A 26,353-nucleotide genomic window follows, 5' to 3' on the forward strand; every position below is an offset into this window, starting at 1 on the left:
TCCAGGCTGTTGGGCTGCCCCAGAGCTGTGACTCTTGTTAGCAGAATGTAGCTAGTGCATTTTCTGAGCATTGCAATGCTTTCAGTTTGTCAGGGTGAGTCATTATAATTTAGTAATCTGAACTATTGAATATTTTTCATGAGTTTCTAGCAGTTTATTTCTCAATTGCTTTGAAAATTAAAGGAAGAAAAGCTAGAGGGCAATTTTCAAACTTATTCAGGTAACTTAAGAGCGGCTTTGTGGGAGAGAGGGTGAGGTAAATATTGAGCGGCTATACTGATTACACATATATTGCAGCTTTTGTTTTGCGTTCTATAAATTTCAGAATAAGAACAGTAGGAATAGCAGATTAACTTGTGGCTGGAGAAATGTTGCAGCAGAGAGGACTTCAGATTCTTGGGGCATTGGGACCAGTCTGAGGCAGTAGGGACAAGTGGACTGGTTTCACCTCAGCAGAGTTGGAACCATTGTCCCCATGGGAGGGTTAACTATTGCAATGGGGAGGGGTTTAAACTGATTCGGCAGGGGAGTTGAAACCAGGATGGAAAGGAGAAATAAAGTGTGAGAAACAAGGTGCACAGAGAACTGGAAGAGACGAGTAGTACCAGAGTAGAGAATAGTTCAAAAATAGGACAGACCAGAAAGGGGGCAAATGCGAGGCAGTGGTTTGGAGTGCAAGTACATAAATACATGTAGCTTGGTAAATAAGGTTGGTGAGCTCCAGGCACAAGACACCACATGGGACTATGATTTAGTGGCATTAACAGAGGTTCAGCTCAAAGAGGGGGAGGATTGGGTACTTTATATTAGATAGGACAGGGAAAAAAGGGTTGGCAATATTGATCAAATAAACTATTTTAGTACAGGAGAGAGATGATGTACTTGAGAGGTCAAAGGGAGAATGTCTTTGGTTAGAACTGGGTTGTCCAACATACGGTCCGCGGGCCAGCATCCGGCCCGCCAAATGTTTCCATTCAGCCTGCCGACGTAAACTGTACCCGGGGCCATTCCTCATCCTCACCGTGACTAGAGATGACAAATTTCCCTTTGTCTTCTTCTTACAGAGCAGCCTTTTTAAAACATTGCACTGTCAGTTTCAAAGTTCACAGCCACTGACATTGGGAACAGCAGTTTTTCAAGAGACTCAGAGTTTTCCGGCAGGTTTTGACTATTTTTCAAAAAGCCCGCCAGAAAACCCCGCGTCTATTGGGAAACGGCTGTTCCTGATGTCAGCGGCTGTGAGCTTTGAAACTGACAGCAATGTTTTTAAAACAACTGACCAACCATCTGCTAAGCATTTCATTGGGCAACTGTGTGAGAGGGGGGGGGTGACAGAGAGAGAGTAGGAGGGACAGAGAAAGAGAGAGAGAAAAAGGGGGACAGAGAGAGAGAGCAAAAGGGAGGTGGGGGACAGTGAGGTGGGGGACAGTGAGGCGGGGGACACGGGAGCAGGGAACACTGAGCAGGGAGCGGGGAACACAGAGCGGGGAGGAGGGAACACTGGGGACATGGGGGTGGAGGTGGGAGAGATAGAGAGAGAGGGGAGAGATACAGAGAGAAGGGAGAAAGAGACCGAGGGAGGGGTTAGAGGGAGACCGAGAGACAGAGAGGTAGAGAGAAAGTGACACAGAGTGGGGGGAGAGAGAGTTGAGAGTCATTTACTTATGGCACCGAAGGAGGCCATTCTCTCCATCGAGCCAGGTATGTCACTAAATCAGTTTTCAAGATAGAAAGTAAGTCAATAAATTAGCCTCCTCATTTAAAGCTTCTTCACAAAAATGCACATTTGGTGTTTTTATTAGTAAGATAAATTTTTAGTGCCTTTATCTTTCGAAGTTTTGCTCACTGGCCCCCCAGGCCTAGCAAAAATCCTAATACGGCCCTCAGCCCGAAAAGGTTGGACAACCTTGGGTTAGAATAAAGGAACAATAGAGCAGCTATTATGCTGCTGGGTGTATCCTATAAGCCACCAAATAGTGGGAAGGAGATAGCGGAGTAAATTTGCAGGCAAATTACAGAAAGATGCAAGAATTCAGAGTAGTCATAATGGGTGACTTCAATTATCCTAACATAGACTGGGATAAGAGCAGTGTAAAGGACAAAGTGGGGGAGTAATTCCTAAAATGTATACAAGAGAACTTTCTTGATCAGTGTGTTTCCAGCCCAAAGAGAAAGGAAGCAGTGCTGGATCTAGTTCTGGGGAATGGAGTGGGGCAAGTAGAGCATGCTTCAGTAGGAGAGCATTTGAGATCGTAAGATGAGATAATATCAGGCTTAGAATAGTCAAGGACAAGGACCAATCATCAACAATAACTTATATTTATATAGCACCTTTAACATAATACAATATCGCAAGGTGCTTCACAGGAGCATTATAAAACAAAATATGTCACTGAGCCACACAAGAAGACATTAGGTCAGATGACCAAAAAGCTTGGTCAAAGAGGTAATTTTTAAGGAGTGTCTTAAAGGAAGAAAGCGAGGTGGAGAGGTGTAGGGAGGATATTCCAGAGCCCGGGGTGATTAAAATGGTGGAGCGATTAAAATTAAGGATGCTTAAGAGGCCAGAATTAGAGGAAGACAGATATCTCAAAGTTATGGGGCTGCAGGTGTTTACAGAGATAGGGAGGCGTGAGGCCATGTAGAGGTTTAAAAACAACGATGAGAATTTTAAAATTAAGACGTTGCTTGACTGGCAGCCAATGTAAGTCAGCGAGCACAGGGGTGATAGGTGAACAGGACTAGGTGCGAGTTAAGAAGCGGGCAGCAAAGTTTTGAATGACCTCAAGTCTATGGAGGGAGAATGTGGGAGACCAGCCAGGAGAGAAATAGAAATGCTGGAGTCTATTATAAAGGATGTGATAGCAGAACACCTGGAAAGCATAAATGGGATTGGACAAAATCAGCATAGGTTTACGAAAGGGAAATCATGCTTAGCAAATCTTCTGGAGTTTTTTGAGGATGTAACTAGTAGAATAGATAAGGGAGAATCAGTGGATGTAGTGTATTTGGATTTTCAGAAGGCTTTTGATAAGGTCCCACATAAGAGGTTAGTGTGTAAGATTAAAGCACATGGGATTGGGGATAATATACTGACATGGATTGAGAATTGGTTGACAGACAGGAAACACGTAGGAATAAATGGGTCTTTTTCCAGGTGGCAGGCTGTGACTAGTGGGGTATTGCAGGGATCAGTGCTTGGGCCCAAGTTATTCACTATATATAATGACTTGGATGAGGGAACTAAATGTAACATTTCCAAGTTTGCAGATGATACAAAGCTGGGGGGGAATGTGAGCTGTGAAGAGGATGCAAAGAGGCTCCAATGTGATTTGGACAAGTTGGGTGAATGGGCAAATGCATAAATGTGAGGTTATCCACTTTGGGTGTAAAAACAGAAAGGCAGATTATTATCTGAATGGTGATAGATTGGGAAAGGGGGAGGTGCAACAAGACCTGGGTGTCCTTGTACACCAGTTACTGAAAGCAAGCATTCAGGTAGGCGAATGGTATGTACCTTCAATGCAAGAGGAATTGAGTACAGGAGCAAAGATGTCTTACTGCAGTTATACAGGGCCATGGTGAGACCACATCTGGAGTATTGTGTACAGTTTTGGTCTCCTTATCTGAGGAAGGATGTTCTTGCCTTGGAGGCAATGCAAAGAAGATTTACTAGGCTGATTTCTGGGATAGCAGGATTGACATATGAGGAGAGATTGGGTCGACTAGGCCTATATTCACTTGAGTTTAGAAGAATGAGAGGGGATTTCATAAAAACCGACAAAATTCTAACAGGACTTGACAGCTAGATGCAGGGAGGATGTTCCCGATGGCTGGGGAGTCCAGAACCAGGGGTCACAGTCTCCGGATACGGGGTGTGCCATTCAGAACTGAGATGAGGAGAAATTTCTTCACTCGGAGGGTGGTGAACCTGTGGAATTCTCTACCGCAGAAGGCAGTGGAGGCCAAGTCATTAAATATATTCAAGAAGGAGATAGATATATTTCTTCATGTCGAAGGGATCAAGGGATATGGGGAGAAAGCGGGAACAGGGTACTGAATTAGACGATTAGCCATGATCTTTTTTGACTGGCGGAGCAGGGCCAAATGGCCTACTCCTGCTCCTATTTTCTATGTTTCTGTTTTAGGAGTGCATTAGAATAGTCAAGTCTAGAGATAATAAAGGCATTAATGAGGGTTTCAGTAGCAGATGAGCTGAGACGGGCAAAGTTGGGCAATGTTACTGAAGTCGAAATGGGCGGTCTTAGTGATGGTGTGAATATGAGGTCGCAAGCTCATCTCGGTCAAAAGTGACCCCAAGGTTGTGAACAGACTGGTTTAATCTCAGACTGTTGCCAGGGAGAGGGATGGAATCAGTAGCTAAGGAACAGAGTTTGGAGCGGGGATCAAAAACAATGGCTTCAGTTCAACCTAATTGTAGGAAATTTCTGTTCATTCATTACTGGATGTTGGATAGGCAGTCTGATAATTTAGCAACAGTGGAGGAATGGAGAGAGGTGGTGGTGAGGTAGAGCTAGATGTCATCAACATACATGTGAAAACTAATACTGTGCTTTTGGATGATGTCACCAAGGGGCAGCATGAGGACAAGAAATAGGAGGGGGCCAAGGTTAGATCCTTGGGGACACCAGAGAAAGCAGTGCGGGAGCTGGAAGAAAGCCATTGCAATTGATACTCTGGCTACGATTAGATAGATAATAACGGAAACATGTGAGAACAGTCCCACCCAGTTGGACGACAGTGGAAAGGCATTGGAGGAGATGGTGTGGTCAACCGTGTCAAAGCCTGCCGACAGGTTGAGAAGGATGAGGAAAGAAAGTTTACCTTTGTCACGGTCACATAGGATGTCATTTGTGACTTTGATGAGAGTAATTTCCGTACAGGAATGGAAACCTCATTGGAGGGAATCAAACATGGACTTCAGGGAGTGGATTTGGGAGACGTCAACACATTCAAAGACTTGGGAGAGGAAAGGGAGGCTGGGACATTAGTTTGCAAGGGGTCGAGAGTTAGTCTTTTGAAGAGAGGACAGATTTAAAGGAAAGAGGGACAATGCCTGAAGAGAGAGATCTGTTAACAATATCAGCTAACATGGGCACAAGGAGGGGAAGTTGGGTAGTCAGCAGTTTAGTGGGAATAGGGTCGAAGAAGCAGGAGGTGGATCTTGGGAACAAGATGAGATCAGAGAGAGCATGAGGGGAGAAACTAGAGAATGATGCAAATTCAGGGCAAGGGCGGGGGGAGCGTTAGAGGAAGTTTGGTCTGGTGGCTTAATGGAAGAGACAGACACAGTCGAGGCAGCTGAACAGATGGTCTTGATCTTAGTGACAAAGAAATCCATGAGCTCCTCATACTTATTCTTGGAGGTGAGTGTGGAGCAGACAGGGAAGAGGTATTTAAGAAGATGGTTTGCAGTAGAGAAAAGAAACCAGGGGTTATCTTTGCATTCCAGGATGATCCTTAAATAGCAGTTTTAGCAGATGAGAGCAGGACCTGATAGTGTTTTATGTGATCCGGGAAGATCTGGTGGTGGATAGTTGTCCACCATACCCTTTCAAGTCTGTGTCTCTTCAACTTAAGGGAGTGGAGATGAGGGCCATACCAGGGGAACAGCCAGGGTGAAAAGAGAGGTTTTATTGGGGATTAGGGCATCAAAGGTGGAGGTGAGAGTGCAGTTAAACAAATCACTAGCTGCAGAAATGTTGTGGCAAACAGAGAGCCAAAAGCTAGACAGTTGGGATTTTGAAAGTGTGGTTGTAAGTGAATTTAGGAATAGTTTTTTTTCCAGGAATGGATACAGAAGGAGGTAGGGTTGGGGTGTGGAAGGAGGATATGGGTGGTGAGTGATAGAAGATAGCGATTAGAGATTGCCCTATCTGTAATTGATAGGATGGGACTAGCCAGACCACCTGAGATGGCCAGGTCAAGGGGGTTGGGGAGTTTACATGGAGGGAAAGATTTAAGGAGGATAAAAGGACCATGAACTCAGAGGAAAGAGAACATGATGGGTTGATCAAGTGTAAAAATTCTTAACTGGAGGAGGATTAATTTTAGTGAGTTGAAAAGAGATCTGGCCCAGGTGGATTGGAATCAAAAATTGGGAGGCAAAACTGAGGAGTAGAATATAAGAGCAGGGAGGTAATGCTAGAAATGTATAAAACGCTATTTAGGCCATAGCTACAATACTGTTTACAGGAAGGATGTGATCGTGCTAAATAGGGTACTGAGGACATTTATAGACGATGTTGCTCGGAATGGAGAATTGTAGCTATGAGGAAAAATTGGATAGGTTGGGATTGTTTCCCTTGGAACAGAGGAAGCTAAGGGGCGATTTAATTGCAGTGTTTAAAATTATGGGGGGCCTAGACAGAGTGCATAGAAAGGACCTATTTCCCTTCGTAGAGAGGCCAATAAACGGGGTGTTACGTCCAGGTGAGCAATGTATCTAGGGGTCTTTGGCTGTCTACCTGGTCTTATTGTAACAGTGTTTAATTTTAAACACACTGTGTTTTGAGCTCCCCTTTTTGTGAATCCTTGTTCACAGTTTCCAATTATAAGGCAAAGAACTGAGCGCACACAGGCTTTCCTTGGTTTAAAGCAGAAAAAGAGGAAATTTATTAAAACCTTAAACATAAACTCAAATACGGTTCACGCCTACGGATATACAATGCGCTCACGCTAGCATGCACATGCAATATAAACATGCAGATAGGAATAAAAAAGAGCAGAAGAAGAGATAAGTATAACAGCATGAGGCAATATCTTGTTACTGTTTCTCGAGCTCGCTGTAGTCCTTGATTGACGTTTTAGTCTTGTGTTTCATTGGGGCCCTGTAATGTTCTTAAAACTTTGTTCATGTGGCAAACCTTTCTCTCTTTGAGTTTAACATGTTTCAACAAGATTCAGTTCCGTAGGAAGAAAGGAAGGCAGGCAAACAGGAGAGGCTGTAATTCTTGCTTCAGTTCCAGGAGAGGTGTTTATTTCATGAACACACAGCTTTGTCTGAGTTCAAATTCCTTTGATTGGAGTTCAGATTCAAAAAAGACTCCCAGGTTGCCCTGCAGGTTAGTCATATGACTAGTTCCTTATATGGAACAGTCTCTTCACATCCTTTGGTGTTCAAATTTCTCTGCCACAGCCAGTTAGCCATGTGACTAAAATTGGTCTGAACACTTCTGTGTATTGGAGAAGCAACTGCTGGATCCCCATTGTTTCAACATTGTCTGTTACAATGGAAATGACTTTCTGGTCAGGGCTTGCAATTTTAAGTTTTAATGTTCATGTGGCGAAATAATGTGTGCCTCACTCTTGGTAGGTGGGGTTTGCCTGACAGGGGGCTTGGATTTAAAGTAATTTGCAAAAGACAGTTGAGAAATGTTTTTACTCCAAAGGTGGTGGGGATCTAGAACTCACTGCCTGAAAGAATGGAAGTGGCAGAAACCTTCATTGCATTTAAAAAGTACTTGGATATGCACTTGAGGTGCCATAACCTACAGGACTACGGATCAAGAGCTGGTAAGTGGGATTAGGCTGACTAGGTCTTTTTCAGGTGGCACAGATACTATGGGCCTAACAGCTTCCTTCTAAGCCATAACTTTTCTATGTTTCTAAAGCAGTCATTGAGCAATGGGAGACCGTCAAAGAGGAGATGGTTTGGGTATAGACTAGACACATTCCCATGAGGGAGAAAGGAAAGGCATCCAGAGCTGGAGCTCCCTGGATGGTTTAAAAAGAAGAGGTTAAACTGAGACACAAAAAACAGACTGTATGACAAATGTAAGGTTCAGAATACAGTAGGGACGAAGTTGAACATACAGGGTTACGACCAGTTCAGAAAGGGTTCCAGGGCTCCCCTCACAGCCTTCTCCTGGTTTTGCCGTAATAGGGTTTTACTTTTAAAACAGCATTTTTAGCTTCCCCTCAGTGAGTCCTTGCTCAGTGCCCTCTAATTGTAATTGCAAAGAAATCAACCAGACAGGTTTTCTCAGATTTAAACAAGTAAGGTGTAAGTTTACTAACCTTAAAACTCTAACTCTGTTAAAACTACTCAAAATACACGACGCGACCACGTTAGCATGCATACGCGATAAACACACATGCAAATAAGGACAGAGGAGGAGAAGGAATTAAAGGGGAAAGGTTTGAAGTAGTAGATGCAAATTCAGTTACTGGTTTTGAGTTGGATGTAAAGTCTTTGATTGAAGTTAATTCTTGCAGTTCTCGTTGGGGCCCAGTGCACACTTTCAAACTTGTTACGCTGGTCTTCTGTCTTGAGGCTTAAGTTACTTCTGTGGGTCCCTGGAACTTTGTGTGAGAGAGAGAAAGAGCTGCTCTCTTCTTGAAGTTCAATTGCATTCTCTTCCTTCTGCTGGCTCTTACACAGTCAATGCCTCTCCATGTCTTTTGATCATCACTATTGACAAAACCCATCTGGCTAATTGGATCAGGGAGTACTCCATTGTCTCTCCAAACCACTGTCTTTTTGAATGTAAATTTGCAGACATGTTTTCAGCCACTGTTCTGTGGTGTTTTTAAACAAGTTTGTTCAATGTCCAGTAACAGTTCAAAAATAATGTTCCATGTGACAAAATGAATATGTTTCGTTTTGGCAGGGGTGTGGTTTCTGTCACATGGTTCAGAGGAGATCTGAAAAAGGGAATCAGGGAGCAAAGAGAGAGTATGAAAATAGATGAGCAGTTAACATAAAAGTGAACCCAGAAGTCTTTTATAAATATATAAATAGTAAAAGGGCAGTCAAAGGAGGGATAGGGCCTTTACAACCGTCTTCATTAGCAAAGCGGATGCTCTCAATGTAGCAGTAAATGAGGAGGCAGTAGCGATATTGGATAGGATAAACATTGATAAAGAGGGTGCACTTAAAAGATTTTTTTTATTGGTTTGTGCGTTGTGGTCATCGCTGGCCAGGCCAGCATTTGTTGCCCATCCCTAATTGCCCTTGAACTGAATGGCTTGCTAGACCATTTCAGAGTGCATTTAAGATTCAGCTACGTTGCTGTGGGTCTAGAGTCACATGTAGGCCAGACCAGGTAAGGATGGTAGATTTCCTTCCACGGCCTCCCCCGTAAGTTGCCAGTCCTCAAAGAAGAAAAGTCCTCCCATCCCTATGGGATGCATCCTAGGTTATTGAGGAAAGTAAGTGTGAAAGTTACATAGACTCTGGCCACAATCCTCCAATCCTTCTTCGATATGGGGGTGGTGCCAGAGGACTAGAGGAATGCCAATGTTACATCCCTGTTTAAAAAAAGGGAAGAGGGATAAACTTGGCAATACAGGCCAGTTACCCGAACGTCGATGGTGAGGAAAATTCTAGAGACAATAATCTGGGACAATATTCATTGGCATTTGGAAAAGTATGGGCCAGTAGTAAATGAAAGTCAGCACAGATTTATTAACGGTATGTTGTGTGACTAACTTGATTGAGTTCATTGATGAAGTAACAGAGAAGGTTGATGAGGGTAGTGCGATTGATGTTGTGTATCTGGACTTTCAAAGGTCGTTTTACAAAGTATCACGGAATAGTCGTGTTATCACAATTAAGGCCATTGGATTAAAGGAACAGCGGCAGCATGGATAGAAAATTAGCTAATGGACAGAAGCAGAATAGTTGTATACGGTTATTTTTCAGACTGGAGAAAAGTATACAGTGGTATTCCCCAGCAGTCGGTATAAGGACCACTGCTCTTTTTGATATCTATTAATCACTTAGACTTGGGTGTACAGGGCATAGTTTCAAAGTTTGAGGATAACAAAACCTGGAAATGTAACAAACAATGAGGAGGATAGTAACAGACTTCAGGAGGACATAGACAGGCTGATGAAACAGGCAGACAGATGACAGATTAAATTTAACGCAGAGAAGTGCAAAATGATGCATTTTGGTTGGAAGAATGACGAGAGGCAATATGAACTAAATTATACAATTTTAAAGAGGGTGCAGGAACAGAGGGACCTGGAGGTGTATGTACACAAACCTTTCAAGGTGGTAGGACAAATTGAGAAGAAAGCACATGGGATCCTTGGCTTTTTTAATAGAGGAATAGAATGCAAAGGCAAGGAAGTTAGGCAGGTAAGACAGAGACGATATTCCCTGATTAGCCATATGCAGCACCATGAGAAAGGCATGTGTGTGTATAATATACATACGTAGAATGTGCGTTGGTATCACATGTCGTGTTCATTGAAATCAATCAATAATGCAATATCAGGTGCAATTTAATTCCTTCTCACATGGTGGCACTGTTGCCACTGAAAACAATATTGCAAGAACTACTGTTTTTGTTCACATCTGAGGTGGTGCAAGAACCTAACAGCCTATTGTAACAAATGTAGTTGAAAGACATAACGTTTCTTCTAACTAACAAGCTACAGGAAATTCAGTAGTAAAGTATTTAAAAATGTATATATAGGTATACAGGTTAACCTTAATTTCTGTATTCCTTTCTTCAATCATGCTGATATTTCCTCTCCACTATAACACAAATCATGCCAATATGTGCACACGGTATACATTTACCTTTGGATGTCAGCTTGGCTCAGTGGTACCACTCAATTCTGACACAGAGGTTGAGAGTTCAAACCCACTCTGGTATTTGAGCACATAATCTGGGATGACATTTCAATGCAGTACTGAGGGAGTGCAGCATTGTCAAGGGTACTGGGGGCTAAATTGGATAGAGCTCAAAAATAGAGACTGGGATCGTAATGTGCAATTAATCCGCGCCCATTTGATGTAAGTGCTGCCTGATGATTATCATGATTTCTGTGTGCAACCAGCTCTAACTGTGCTATTGATAGGCTGCCCACGTCAGCAGGGGGCTCAGAATCATAACTTGCTAACACTAATTAAAGCTAGACTGCACTATTTAAAGGGATGGTGCATTGTGACTGGAGCAGATGCTGAGAGTCGTTTGGGAGGTGAATCTAATGTGGGTGAAAAAAGAAAGACTTTCATTTATATAGTGTCATTCACCACCACCAGATGCCCCAAAGCCAGTTAAATACTTTTGAAGTGTAATCACTGTTGTAATGTAGGAAATGCGACAGCCAATCCCCACAAGCTCCCATAGATTGAAATGTGATAATGACCAAATAATCTGTTCTTGTGATGTTACTTGAAAGATAAATATTGGCCAGAACACTGGGAATAACTCCCCAGCCTTTCTTCGAAATAGTGCCATGGAAACTTTGACGCCCACCTGAGAGGGCAGACGAGGCCTCAGTTTAATGTCTCATCCAAAAGATGGCACCTCAGATAGGACAGCACGTCCCTCGGTGCTGCGCTGGAGTGTCAGCCTTGACTTTTCTGGAGCAATTGCAAATCCTGGAATGGGACTTGAACACACAACCTTATGACTCAGAGGTGAGAGTGCCACCAACTGAGGCACAACTGACCCGAAGAGAGACGAATGCCTGAACACAGGAGAAGGCATGCACTGATGTTTTCCGATGCTGCACTGGAGGCTTCGGTAGAGGAGTTGGGGATGTCCTGTATCCGTAGGGGGCCAGGAGGCCCTCCTGACACATGGTGAAAAGGCAGTGGGAGCTGAAACCACATGGTCAATGCCAGGAGTTTACCCCCCAGGATATGGATGCAGCACTGGACAAAGTTTAATGACCGCACACGAGTGGTCAAGGTCAGTGAATACATCTTCAAATGCCATATCTTACCAACTGTACCACAGGCTTCAGCCCCTGCTTAGTTCACCACATGCCATAACTCACCTACCAACAATTTCTGTCAGTCAGGACTCATACCTAGCATTCATATGCTTTACCTCACACACATATCTCTCAGCATGCATACACTGCCAGCTATTCAAAGATGACAACCACATCAGATTGTACAATACTCTTTGACACATTTCCATCTCTCTCTTGCAGAAGAAGGTGGCGTATACCCTAAGGCAGCAGGAGCTAACCGGAGGGGGAGAGGTGTACCTGCATATCCTAATCCCCATGGAGGCAATGGCGCTGGCCATTATTTGAAGAGCCTTTGCTGATATCGTGGTCAGCAGTGGGATTGAATTCATTGAAGATGACAGTATTCTCATACCTAATACTCCTTCTCACATCCCACTCCCCCCTCATCCTACAATCGTTTCTGACTTATAAGCTGCAGATGGTATAAGCTGCACTCACCCCCCTCACCACAACCTTACCCTTGCCCCTTTTTCCTTTCAGATACCCAAGTACTGTACCTGGTCAGACAGTGGAGGAAATCAAGAAGACAGTGATGATGAAGACACACCATCACCAATGTTCCCTCTAAGTCACACGGCCAAACAGCGACTAGGAAGTTCCTGTGCATGCTGCAGACAAGGTGTCCTCTTTAAGATACCTCGTGTGTGGCCATGCAAAAAGGCACCGTGCACTTAAATGAATCAGCCACACACTACAAAAAAAAATTTAGTGAGTATGTTGACTGTCACTTGATTTCAGACTTGTAGCCACCAGCTCAGATACTGATGCTGCATGTATCTTAGACGATAGCAGAGAGGTAGGATCAGCATATGGTGAGACACAGGGCAGGGTCAAGGATAGCGCAGGTGCCAACTCGTCGAAGGGCGAGGTCGCACGTGAGTTCTGCTGCAGTGGATTCGAATGAGGACTTCATTGGGCCCGGCTGCAGAAGAAAGCTGATGGGTCTACACACCAAAAGGCTTGGTACATTCAGAAAGCATGCATTCACTGTCGAGGAGCGTGGAGGAGTCTGGCAACAGCTTGACACAGGGCTTTCTGCAGAGCTTGGAGCCTATCTTTTCCAGTATGGAACTGATGGCCAACTCGAGCAACACAGTTATGGACCCAATCATGATGCAGCGTCTAATAGCCAATGTTTCAGCTTCCACCAGAAGTCTTAAGTGTGCAGTGTAAGCTCAAACTAATGTCCTGCAATGTCAGCTGCTGCTATGCAAGCTCAAACTGTTCCCATCATAGCTGTCTATACCAGTGTTCAAAATGCTTTGCGGGGTTCACAGCAGTCCAGCAATCTGTCCTTCAACGGATTACTTTGATTGCTGAGATACCACCCATGGGAGTGACACCATGAAGCATGAACTTGCTGCCCTTTCTCACAATGACTGCATTTATGATCCCACCTCTGCTCCCTTGCCATTGCCTGTCAGTTAACCAGTGCAGACTGCTGCCATGCATGCCAAGGGGATACAGTCTGAAGGTGAGCCTCCCAGGCCCAGAGCTGCTCAGGGTCTTCCTCCAAAACCATCCGCTGAAAGCAGCCTTTCACCAGCCATGATATAACCATTGGAGTAGCGCTTTGTAGGACAATAAGACAGTGAAAAGCACATGGAAGACGGGCACTAAGGAAATGCACAAGGGTGATAAGTTGCATTTTGTATGCAATGTGGCATGGTTTACTTTATAAATTTTGGTTCAGAATGTGTATTTTGTGTTGGCTTTTATATTTGTATTGTGGCCAAGAGGACAATATGATGGTCGATGTCAGAGGAAAGGTAAGGAATGTGGAACTGTTGGTGAATGGGGAGTAGGGTTTGAGGTAATTGGTATTGCACGCGAGTTAGTTTTTCACATACAGCGCAGGCAAAAAGCAACTGTCTAGGTTGCAGTCTTATTTCCTCTTCCTCACTACTCGCCTGATAGATGGTGGCCAGGGCTGTTTGCAACCCTCTCCTCTGACCTAGTTGCCTGTCCCTCCCTCCTCCATCGCCCCCCCCCCTTGCATCCTTGCCCCCTCATTCCACCCTCGTCCCCCTCCCTCCACGTTCCCCCCCTTCCTCATTCCACTTTTCCCCCCTTCCTCACTCCACCTTTTCCCCTTCCTCACTCCACCAAATAGAGTACGAGAGTAACCTTGCGGGGAACATAAAAACTGACTAAAAGTTTCTATAGGTATGTGAAGAGAAAAAGATAGGTGAAGGCAAATGTAGGTCCCTTACAGTCAGAAACAGGGGAATTTATTATGGGGAATAAAGAAATGGCTGACCAACTGAATGCATACTTTGGTTCTGTCTTCACAAAGGAGGACACAAATATCATACCAGAAATGTTGGGGAACACCAGGCTTAGTGAGAGAGAGGAACTGAAAGAAATCAGTATTAGTAGAGAAATGGTGTTGGGGAAATTGATGGGATTGAAGGCCGATAAATCCCCAGGGCCTGATGGTATGCATCCCAGAGTACTTAAGGAAGTGGCCCTAGAAATAGTGGATGCATTGGTGGTCATCTTCCAAGATTCTATAGACTCTGGAACAGTTCCTACAGATTGGAGGGTAGCTGATGTAACCCCACTATTTAAAAAGGGAGGTAGAGAGAAGGTGAGTTGTGAGGAGGATGCAGAGAGGCTTCAGGGTGATTTGGACAAGTTGAGTGAGTGGGCTAATGCATGGCAGATGCAATATAATGTGGATAAATGTGAGGTTATCCACTTTAGTAGCAAAAACAGGAAGGCAGATTATTATCTGAACGGCTGTAAACTGAGAGAGGGGAATATACAGCGAGACCTGGGTGTTCTCGTACACCAGTCGCTGAAGGTAAGCATGCAGGTGCAACAGGCGGTAAAAAAGGCAAATGGTATGTTGGCCTTCATAGCGAGAGGATTTGAGTACAGAAGCAGGGATGTCTTGCTGCAATTATACAGGGCCTTGTTGAGGCCACAGCTGGAATATTGTGTGCAGTTTTGGTCTCCTTATCTGAGGAAGGATGTTCTTGCTATAGAGGGAGTGCAGCGAATGTTTACCAGACTGATTGCTGGGATGGCAGGACTGACGTATGAGGAGGAATTGAGTCGGTTGGGATTCTATTCGCTGGAGTTCAGAAGAGTGAGGGGGGATCTCATAGAAACCTATAAAATTCTAACAGGACTTGACAGGGTAGATGCAGGAAGGATCTTCCCGATGGTGGAGGAGTCTAGAACCAGATGTCATAGTCTAAGGATACGGGGTAAACCTTTCAGGACTGAGATGAGGAGAAATTTCTTCCCCCAGAGAGTGGTGAACCTGTGGAATTGGCTACCACAGAAAGCAGTTGAGGCCAAAACATTGTATGTTTTCAAGAAGGAGTTAGATATAGCACTTGGGCCTAAAGGGATCAAAGGGTATGGGGCGAAAGCCGGAACAGGCTACTTAGTTGGATGATCAGCCATGATCATAATGAATGGTGGAGCAGGCTCGAAGGGCCGAATGGCCTACTCCTGCTCCTATTTTCTATGTTTCACTTCCCCCTTCCTCACTCCACCTTTCCCCTTCTTCACTCCACCTTTCCCCTTCCCCCCCCCTTCTTTCCTACCCTCCCCTCCTCTTCCTCCCTCCCCCTCCCAACCTTCCTCCCTCCCCCTTCCAACCTTCCTCCCTCCCCCACCCTCCTTCCTGCCTCCCTTCCCCACCTTCCCTCCTTCCTGCCTCCCTTCCCCTCCTTTCCTCCTCATCTCCTTCCACCTCCCTCCCCACCCCTCTTTCCTCTCTCCTCACTCTTCTCCCTCTCTACTACTCCCTCTTCTCGCCTTTTCCTCCTCCCTTCCCTCTTGCCTCATTCCCCTCCTTTTCTCCCACCTCCTTCTTACTCCCTCGCCCTCCCTCCCCCTTGTCACCTCCTCCCCTCCTCCCGGATACGTCTTGCATAGTATTTTGCTCAATCCAGTTTCAGATAATAGGGCAAAGCTGACCATTCTGTTCCTATTTCAACTCCAATCTCATATCCAGCATTAACTGTTCCTTGACCTAGTGTTGCATTCTCCACCTAACCGTTCTGCTTCTCGTCATGCAGTGCATACTACATCCAAATGCTCTATTCCCAACCTGTGTCCTAGACAACATGAGCAACATCATGTGAGATGTATCAATGGATTTCTCTTTATGGGTTCAGTAGTGTGGTGAGAATACATATGACTCCAATCCCACACCAACATGTTTGATTCTTAATCGACTCTGAAGCACCCTTTCAAGCCACTTAGCTGTATCAAGCTGCTTTTCAAAAAGGAGGTTGATCACCACCTTCTTGGAGCAAACAAGAAGGACAATAAATGTCGTCTTTGCCAGTGGCGCCTACACCTGGGAATGAATTTCAAAACTAATTTTTGAAAAGTATATTAATAATAGTACATCTGGCATACATTACATCCCCGCGTGTCACACTTAGTTACAATTGCTAAGGCATCTGAACTGCAGCCTGAACCTAAGAAACACATTTCAGTCTACAAAGTTCCTTGACAAATGAAACTCTGTTAGACCTCATGCCTTAAAGGAACACAGTACAACCTTAGCACTATGATGGAGTCTTAATTAAGTGATATAACACTCCTGTCCTTACAAAACAAATTTTTTTTAGGATATCCACGAGTAACCTGCTACCCAACCCGAACCCGACAGGACCCGATGACATGTGTCAATCCTGACGGTGATCATTTTATAGTTTTTATATAAATACTGTATATTTTATAATAATTAATCACTCAGGACCTTCCTGGTCTCTGCATCTCAGCTGCTCACTGGATAAACTTGTAGCAAGTATTTCTTCCTGTAAAGCAGGAGTCTAGGTAATGTATAATATTTTCTGAGCCTTTGGGCAATTATTTTAAGCAATACAGATACTGATGCAGTGTGGCACAACCTGTCTGGGCACAACTCCATGGGTTTCTGTTTAACTCGTGACTAAACAATCACTGACTCCATGGCTTCGATCTTCATCTTTTTAAACAACTTTTCAAGTCCAATTACAGTTTTTGTTGCTTATCTGCACAAACTGAAAAAATGAAAAACAGATTCGGAATCGGAAGGCAGGTAAAGTGAACATTCCGGTGGACGGGGTCGGGTGGGGGAAAAATGGAGAGACTCAGGCCAAGTTGGGCTCGGGTCCGATGTGGTTCTGTCGTGTACGGGCGGGTTTTTTTTTCCTGACCTGAGCAGGCCTTTATCCATGAGCAACACCAATAAGGGCTCTGACAAATATATACCTGTGTGGGTCTAGTACACGTCTTTCACACTTGAATACATCACACTTGTGCAAAACAGCAACAAATCACTGTTAAACAATCCATAAAGGAAAAGCCAGTCACTTGTTGCTAGTTTCTTTTCACCCTTAAATCCAAAGGAAAGGAGTCTGGGAATTTACAAGCAGCTGGCTACCTAGTGAAAATTCCCATTCATTAAAATTGCTCTCGAATTGACCTCAGGATGTGTCTATTTTGACTACTTTGCCTCAAGCTGAAATAAGTAAGTCATTTTACATGGACAGGCCAGGTTACTCTCAGCCTTACTTCCACAACTAAACATCACAATCAATCTCTAGATCTCAGACTACCCATTAGCATGCCACAGGCGATCAGTTTGTTTTACTTTAAAACAATTCAACTATAGGCTCAAGTTCTGTTTCTCCAAGTTGTAACATTTAGTGAGGACAGCATAGGACTCAGCTGTGCAGCATCAAATACCACCCACTTTGAGCTTGAACACGGAGAAGTGCTGTTTGGAAGAGATATCACAAGTTGGGCAGTCCTCATAAAATCACATACCACCAACAGTGGGCACCTTCAAGATATAAAAGGAGATAATGGGGTGGGGACGCAGGGGGAGAGGGGCAAAAAGGTTAACAATACATAATTCACTTCTTTAATCATTGGTTTTCAGGATATAATACTGTAAGGGTGTTTGAAAAACTTTATTTAGGCTCATGTAGTACAGTATTAAAAGCACAGTTTGAAGGGATAGCATCAGTTAATGTTACTTTTGTTGCCCAAAACCAAAAGCCCAAAATTTCATTACAGCTCTAGTTCTGACGTGTGATCTTTCCCGATGTTTTTAAACATATGTAAACAGGCATGATCGGATTTTTTTTCCACATAGGACTTTTGTCTGCATTAAATTGTTTAATGATTTTACTTAACCCTTGAAGAGCACATGTTTCTAAAACAAAATCAAAACTAACTCCAGATAATATTTTGGTTTATTCCCAGAGAACCATGAATTTAGATATATCCATGCTTTTATAGATCCATAGTTCAGTACATTCCTTTTTATAATATCAGACATGTCAATCCCATCTCATAAGTCAAGAGACAAACACTTCAAAAATCAAGGGATTCGATATTAAAATCATGAGTTGCTTTTTAGTCCAAACAAAAACCAATATAGATTGACAGTGGGTTTATAAACCTCATTAGTAGTTTATTTAATCTTGAGTATGTCAGATTGCTACACAAAAACTATATTACTTCACCTGAAAATGCTTTACAAAAAATCTTTTAAAAATCTTGTCTGTTACCAGTCGTGTATTCTGTCTCAACAGACAGAAGGTCATGTTTATTGACCTAGTATCTTTGGTTTGTGGAATTGGTGAATGAGGCAGATTTCTGGGGGATATTCTGTTTTGATTGACAGTTTTGTAGCCAAAAATTTTTTACAGTTGGGTATGACCGCCTTAATTTTTACAAAGCAGGTGGCTTGCCCTTTTTTTCTTCTCTCTGCTTTCTTGCAGTCTGGGTTTACTGAATTTACCCTGTTCATTTCAACAGTGAAGATGACTGGGGATGTGGAGTGAGTGACCACAGTAGAACACTATCAACCATAGTAATATCAGTGGTATAAACAGAAAGAAGGGCAGAGAGAATGAGACAGAGCACAGTGGCGCAGTGGTTAGCACTGCAGTCTCACAGCTCCAGCGACCCAGGTTTGGTTCTGGGTACTGCCTGTGTGGAGTTTGCAAGTTCTCCCTGTGACCGCGTGGGTTTCTGCCGGGTGCTCCGGTTTCCTCCCACCACCAAAGACTTGCAGGTTGATAGGTAAATTGGCCGTTGTAAATTGCCCCTCGTGTAGGTAGATGGTAGGGAATATGGGATTAATGTAGGATTAGTATAAATGGGTGGTTGATGGTCAGCACAGACTCAGCGGGCTGAAGGGCCTGTTTCAGTGCTTCATCTCTCTCTCTATGAATGAGACAGACAGCAGGAGACACCCACAGAGGCAGAAAGAGTGACAGAGACTAAGAGAGATGCACGCATAGAGACAGCGGGACACAGAGGGAGCGAGACACGTGGAGACACAGAAAACTGGGGCTGAATGTCCGATAACTGATTTTGTCTTGTATCCTGTAAGCACTGTGAAAGAGCAGTGCTGGACAAGTTTTCAGACACAGCAACATGATTCAAATATTGGGTGGAGTTGGGCTTTATAGAGAGTGAAGGGATGAGCAACACTTGGGCACAAAAGAGGGAGCTGAGAGAGAGGCAGCTTGGGCGGGGGTGGGGAGCATGGAGATTTACTTGCTTTATTACAGGACTGTGTTCTTCTCTCTTGACAGTTGGTGAGCTAACGACATCTCTTTTGTAATGGTGTTGCATACGTGCAGAAGCACTGCTACTGAAATCATTCCGGTTTTGGAACGCATGTGAAAAGTCCCAAGATTTCAGAGCCCTCTCACAGATTGGGAAAGAGGCTTAATTTTACTTATAAATTGCATCTCTCGCAATAAACTCGTGAGAGTTGGCATGGCTATAATATTCTGCAATAGAATTAAATTGAAAATACTGGGCTGAAATTTATAGTCCCGCCGCTGAGATCGGCGGCGAGTGAAAGGACGGGCTGCATGTTGCGGAGCTGCTGCAATATTAAGCGCGGCAGCTCATTAGCATGCTTGGGTCAGGCCGTGCACCCCCCCCCTCCCAATGATGTGGAGGGGTGGGCTTGACGCGGCCGTGAACGTCAGCTGACAGGTCAGCAGGTGCTGGTGCCATATTTAAACGGCAGCCAGCCCTGCATTCATTCCAATTCTCTATTTAAACATCGCTGCTGGAGCTGAGCACAGAAGAATCGCTCCAGGCGCTTCTTCAAACCCTGCAAGACAGACGAGATGGCAGAGGCACGAGGCAGGGTGCCCCCAAGGTTCAGCGATGCCTCCCTGCTCAGTCTCAACCAGGCTGTATGGGTAAGGCAGGAGGTTGTTTGCCCCAGCGATGGTAAGAAGAGGCCCTCCCACCTGATCAAGCAAGCCTGAGTGGAGATAGCAGAGGAGGTTAGTAGCCATGGGGCCATCTGCCAGAGTTGGTTGCAGTGCCGCAAGCGGGTGAGCGATCAGTAAGTGGTGCTTTGTTGCATGGCTCCGTTGAACCTAGGTGTCCCCACACAGAGTGGCGCATGTGTGCAATTGCCATGCCAAAGACAGGGAGGGCGGGCAGGGAGGAATGATGCTACATGAATAACTGCATGAATGAAAGAACTCCCCCTTGTTTGCTGCTCAGAGCATGGCACCTACATGACAGACTCAGTCAGTAGTACAGACCGAACGTCCCCCTTCTTTGGGTCCAGCACCCCTATTGTAAAGTGTGTGGTGTTCTTGAACATCATGGGGCAGGACGTCAGAAATGCTCCATCCATCAATATTGGCGACCATGCTCTGGAAGTGGTTCAAGAGTTCACCTACCTAGGCTCAACTATCACCAGTAACCTGTCTCTAGATGCAGAAATCAACAAGCGCATGGGAAAGGCTTCCACTGCTATGTCCAGACTGGCCAAGAGAGTGTGGGAAAATGGCGCACTGACACGGAACACAAAAGTCCGAGTATATCAAGCCTGTGTCCTCAGTACCTTGCTCTATGGCAGCGAGGCCTGGACAACATATGTCAGCCAAGAGCGACGTCTCAATTCATTCCATCTTCGCTGCCTCCGGAGAATCCTTGGCATCAGGTGGCAGGACCGTATCTCCAACACAGAAGTCCTTGAGGTGGTCAACATCCCCAGCTTATACACACTACTAAGTCAGCGGCGCTTGAGATGGCTTGGCCATGTGAGCTGCATGGAAGATGGCAGGATCCCCAAAGACGCATTGTACAGCGAGCTCGCCACTGGTATCAGACCCATCGGCCGTCCATGTCTCCGCTTTAAAGACGTCAGCAAACGCGACATGAAATCCTGTGACATTGATCACAAGTCGTGGGAGCCAGCGTTCGCCAGAGCTGGCGGACAGCCATAAAGGCGGGGCTAAAGTGTGGCGAGTCGGAGAGACTTAGCAGTTGGCAGGAAAAAAGACAGAGGCGCAAGGGAAGAGCCAACTGTGTAACAGCCCCGACAATCAAATTTTTCTGCAGCACCTGTGGAAGAGCCTGTCACTCTAGAATTGGCCTTTATAGCCACTCCAGGCGCTGCTCCACACACCACTGACCACCTCCAGGCGCTTACCCATTGTCTCTCGAGATAAGGAGGCCAAAGAAAGGTATTCTTGTTTGGCAAAGCTCAATATCTGCCTCCTTGCTCCTCCAGATTAACAGGGCCTACAATGTGCATGAGGCATCCAGGACTAATGGAGGGGTGCCGGACATGCGACTGCTGACGCAGGCAGAGGAGGAGGCCCTGGAACTAGCAGCTATCCATGTAGAACATGCCATTGCGGAAGTGGAGCTCAGGGTCCTGGGTGAACAGACAGCCATTTGATATACACAATGGTTACTTGGAACATTTTATTGTTTGAGACAATGCTGTCATAGTCATTATATGCACAGCATAAAGACTGACATTGTGCTATTCACATTGTATCTTGCAGGTCGACACTCCGAATCAGACCTGCAGGCTCTGGAGTCCTCTGGCACCGCTGAGGAAGAGACAACCTCAGAGGATGCAGCGTCCCATGACACTCCCACACTTTCCACCAGTGCAGATACAGTCACCTCAGTGGGAATCCAATCAGCTTTAGAGTCTGGGTCACAAGCTGGTGAGAGCACTGCACACGTGCCTGAGCAGCTGACTAAGGCTGAGACAGCCAAGACCCCTGACAGTTGGAGGGCTGTGGGTGTCCAGGCCCATGCTGAGCCCCAGGCTAATGATGACCCTCTGTTGTCGACAGCACAGAACATGCTGGAGCTGCAGCAACAATGATGGCAACATCTGTTGGAGATGCCACAGGCCATACGCAGCCTTGAACGGACAAAGTGGGAGTCAATCACAATGATAGCTGCCATGTCCCAGGCATTTGAACGCATGGATTCATCCATGGAGAGACAGTGACCCTCTTGGAGAGCCAGATTCTGATATTCCGCGCTGACCTGCAAACCCTCGCTGTGGCCATGAGCTGCACGTAGCAGTGGCTAGGTGAGAGAGGGCCCAGGGGCATGGAGACTGTCCCTGCTCCTGGTCCCTCTCTGGAGAGCAGCGAGGTTCATACGAGTCTTGACCGGGAGGAGGCAAGCCTACCTGCCATACCTGGGGTCCCCCCTCAAGGTGATTCCAATGTGGACACCAGCCCCTCAGCCCCTCCGCTGGTGAGTCAAGCTCCAGCAGCCACGATGTATGAGGAGAGTTCTGCACTGACGCAGGAAGGCTCCCAGCCAGCCTGGGCCCTCCAGGCCTCATGCATCCAGAGGACGACTGCCGACGTCATCCAAAGCCAAAGGATATTCTGATCAGTAGCCTTCCTCCAGTCAAGCTGTTGCGCAGAAGTGACACCGTGAAGGAGCACGCGTAAACATCTCAAAAAGGCACCGTGACACAAATGGGTCTGCACGGGTGACACTCCAATATATAATTTACTCTCACTAAATGTGCTTCACCAACATATGTATCGTTTTTGTTGTGTGAATGACGTGTGCCAGCATTAACCGATCATGTCTCCTCCCATTACATCATTGGCCTGACAGACCTGCCAATATATAGAATAACATCATTGCCATGCCAGTATTACTCGTGTGCCTCTCCACTGATGCAGTCACATGGACAATGACTCAGTCAGCTGCTGCCGGTATTAGTGGAGACAGAGATGTTACAGATATGGACAGCTGCACAACAGGTGAATGAGGATGGTGTGTGGTGTGTCGAGCACACGGTGCACTTCAGGGTCTGGAGAAGTGTTGATCATTAAGGCGTTGTCGTGCATCCCTTACTCACTGCTCACCATGCATGCGGTGCCTGGATGCTGTCCGTCCTGTCATGCGCATTTCCTGCTGCAAGCTCTCTGTGTCCTCATCGTCCAAGAGGGGTTCTGCTCACGTCTCCCCTCATATGCCTCCACCCTATTTGGTGCAAAGTTGTGCAGAGCACAGCAAAAAGCAACTAAACGCACAACCGTTTCCGGTGCGTACTGCAGGGCCCCACCCGATCATTCCGGGCAGAGAAGCGCATCTTCAGCATGCCGATTGCCTGCTCAATGGTGGCTCTTGTCGTGCCATGGCAGGCATTGTATCTCTCCTCTGCATCACTGGTGGGGTTTCTCACTTGCATCAGGAGCCATGTCGGCAATGGGTGCAGGGCATTGGTGACCTCCCTGATGCAGCGGTGCACTGCTGACTGTGGCACCCCACATAGGTCACCAGTGGGTCCCTGAAATGATGCAGAGGCGTAGAAGTTAAGAGCCGCTGTCACTTTGAGGGCCACAGGCATAGGATGTCCACCAAAGCCCATTGACTGCAGGTCATCATTCAGCAGTGCACAGAGATGTGTCACCGCCTCTCTCAACATCCACAGTCGCCTCTGAAACTGGTGCTGAGACATGTGCAAGTATGTCATGCGGGACCTGTAAATACGCAGCGTTCTGTAGTGCCGAGTTCGCCTTGGGGGCTGCTGCTGTTCATGACCGGGGGCTTCCATGTGGGCTGCACCTGCCTCTTGGTTCTGCCTTCGGTGAATGTGGCACCTCACGGAATGTGGACCATCCCCATATCAAAGTTGCAGTTAAATTCAGTTCCTTTCAGTACTTCAAAGGCACCTAACAGGGCAAAGAATGATGTAGATTGGTACTTCAGGTGCGTTCATACATTAACTGTATGGTGTGGCGTGGCATTGCCCATCTTAGCTTTCACTAAGAGTGGAGCAGCATGACCACATACATATTGTTGCAGTTGCATGGATTGGCTCACCAGCGACATTACCTTTAACCGCCTACCATTTGTGGCCCCCACCCCACACAAAGGGTTCTTGGAGTGCCATTATTCCTTCACTCCCCAAACATTCAAGGGCGCATTGGCCCCCTTTAGGGAGGGAGGGTACGCGGTGCCTCCGTACATGCATGCAGAGTTATGCCCCCTTTAATGTCCTCCCCCACTCAACTCTGCGTGATTGCAGAGTTGCGCCCCCTTTAATGCCGTCCCTCACCCACCTCTGTACAGGAATGCAGAGTTAAAACCCGTCTCGCAACAACCTCCACAGGCTCCGAGCACTGCAACCTCTGTTCCACTGGCTTTTATCAGTCAGGAATGGGAAGGCACGTGAGAGACACCCATTCATTTCAATATTCTAAACTGATAACTCACAGCGGGATGCATAATGAGGCATGGTAAGTTTCTCTTTACATATTTAAATAGCGGTCCTGTCGCTGAGTGGCGGGTTGGGGTGGGGGAGCCGCCACGAGGCCTCGCCACCGCTGGCAATATCGGGCCGGGCCTTCTCAGCGTCGAGATGCATAGCAGCCCTCTCCGGAAGCATTTTCCAGCCCCACCCCACCCCCACGGTCTCTGACATCAGGGGGTCTGTAAAATTCAGCCCACTCTTTGCAGATGTTATAGGGAAGTAAAAGCTTTTTAGTAACCAAAGGGTTAATGTACACAAATAGTGTACAGGCAGAAGATCAGGCACAGTGGCGCAGTGGTTAGCACCGCAGCCTCACAGCTCCAACGACCCGGGTTCAATTCTGGGTACTGCCTGTGTGGAGTTTGCAAGTTCTCCCTGTGTCTGCGTGGGTTTTCTCCGGGCGCTCCGGTTTCCTCCCACAAGCCAAAAGACTTGCAGGTTGGTAGGTAAATTGGCCATTATAAATTGCCCCTAAAATAGGTAGGTGGTAGGGAAATATAGGGACAGGTGGGGATGTGGTAGGAATATGGGATTAGTGTAGGATTAGTATAAATGGGTGGTTGATGGTCGGCACAGACTCGGTGGGCCGAAGGGCCTGTTTCAATGCTGTATCTCTAAAACTAAAAAAAACTAAAAAACGGTTGCTGAGGCACTTCACCCTCCTTAGGGTTAACTTGCAGGTTTATTTATAATGCACTCAGTTGACTCACTATTTGTAAAATAAATTGCTCTCTGCTTGTGCTGACAAAGGGGGAGGTACTGTTTTATTATTTAATGAAATGTGACTCTATTCATGACCTTCTTTCACAGGTTAACTGATTGCAAATATTGCTTAAGATCTCATACTTATGCTATTATTTTCATTATGGAATGTTGTGTTGTTGCCACACTAAGCTTTCGATGCAATTTCCTTACCTCCCCCTTCTTAAATACTGTAATAGTTCTTTCCATTGATGCAATTTAGCCTGTAATATGTGAACTTCCTTACAGATTCTCGTATGCCGGTGGGTGGAGGGACATCAAAAGCAAAGACTGCAATGGGGAATACACAGAAAAAGTGGTCCGACAGACGAGAAAGTCAAACTAATGAAGAGAACCGGACTAAAGAGAAGGATACTGGCAGTGCTGCAGCATGGAAAAACACTAAAAAAGACAGCGATGGTAATTTAGCTGCATTGAAGAAAACTGAACCAAGTAAATGTGGGCATAAAACTAAAAGTGAAAATGGCAAGAATGTTACAATTCCAGCGACAAGTAAAAGTCAAGATCCTCCGAGAATTGCCTCCAGTCAGATGCTTCCACCTGGGTCAAGTTCAGAGACAGAGAAAGGAAAGAATGATACGTGGGCCCTTCCCCCTGTTGTGGCAAAGCTTAAGAGTGAAGGAAATGAGCTGTTCAAGAATGGACAGTTTGGAGACGCAGTGATCACATACACGAAAGCCATTGCAGACCTCTTTAAATCAGGTATGGCAGTGGCCTTCTAACATATTGACAACTGCACACTGTATACATATATGCATCCATCCTCTGTGTATAAGAGTATTTATTATACAGGAACTTTGGGGTTAAAATGTCTCCATGCTTTTGGTGTTATAAAAACATAAATCTATTTTAAAATTCTATTTTATGTACATTGTGTAAATAGAATAGAGATGTTAATGGAAAGGTATAATCAGTATAGTTACCCTTAAGGCAGATCATAATTCTCTTGTAGAGATATTTATTGTCTCTCATTGCTGACCATGACATGTTCTTTGTACACAATGGAAAAACAGCTCATCAGCTGCAAAGAGGTACAGTGAAATCAAATTGATGTAAAAGGCGTGTGACAATGGGGACTTTTGTTCTAGGTGTTTAGATGTACAAATAAGTCCATTTTTGTTTAGTCTAAGCGTCTATCATCAGGTATCTATATGTCATACAATAAATCTGGTTTAAAAGAGAATATAACAATTAAAAGTTGAAAAGTATGGTGCAGGATAACTTTAAAAATCTATTTTAATTTATTTTTCCTCCCTCGCATATAGTACGTAGTTTCTCAAATCAGACTGATCATGAGTTGCCTTTCCTTACCAT

General features: G+C 45.4%; 1 protein-coding gene across 8 annotated transcripts in view; it reads left to right on the top strand.

The window, feature by feature from the left end:
- LOC137370145 (sperm-associated antigen 1-like) overlaps positions 1–26,353 on the top strand; it is a 213,841-nt gene that overhangs the window by 75,499 nt on the left and 111,989 nt on the right. For all 8 annotated transcript variants that reach the window (XM_068032366.1, XM_068032362.1, XM_068032364.1 and 5 more), the window contains one exon: positions 25,268–25,741. In XM_068032366.1, the coding sequence (XP_067888467.1) occupies positions 25,268–25,741 (474 nt within the window). The remainder of the gene's footprint in view (positions 1–25,267; positions 25,742–26,353) is intronic.

Source organism: Heterodontus francisci, chromosome 5, assembly GCF_036365525.1.
Source record: "Heterodontus francisci isolate sHetFra1 chromosome 5, sHetFra1.hap1, whole genome shotgun sequence".
NCBI lineage: Eukaryota > Metazoa > Chordata > Chondrichthyes > Heterodontiformes > Heterodontidae > Heterodontus > Heterodontus francisci.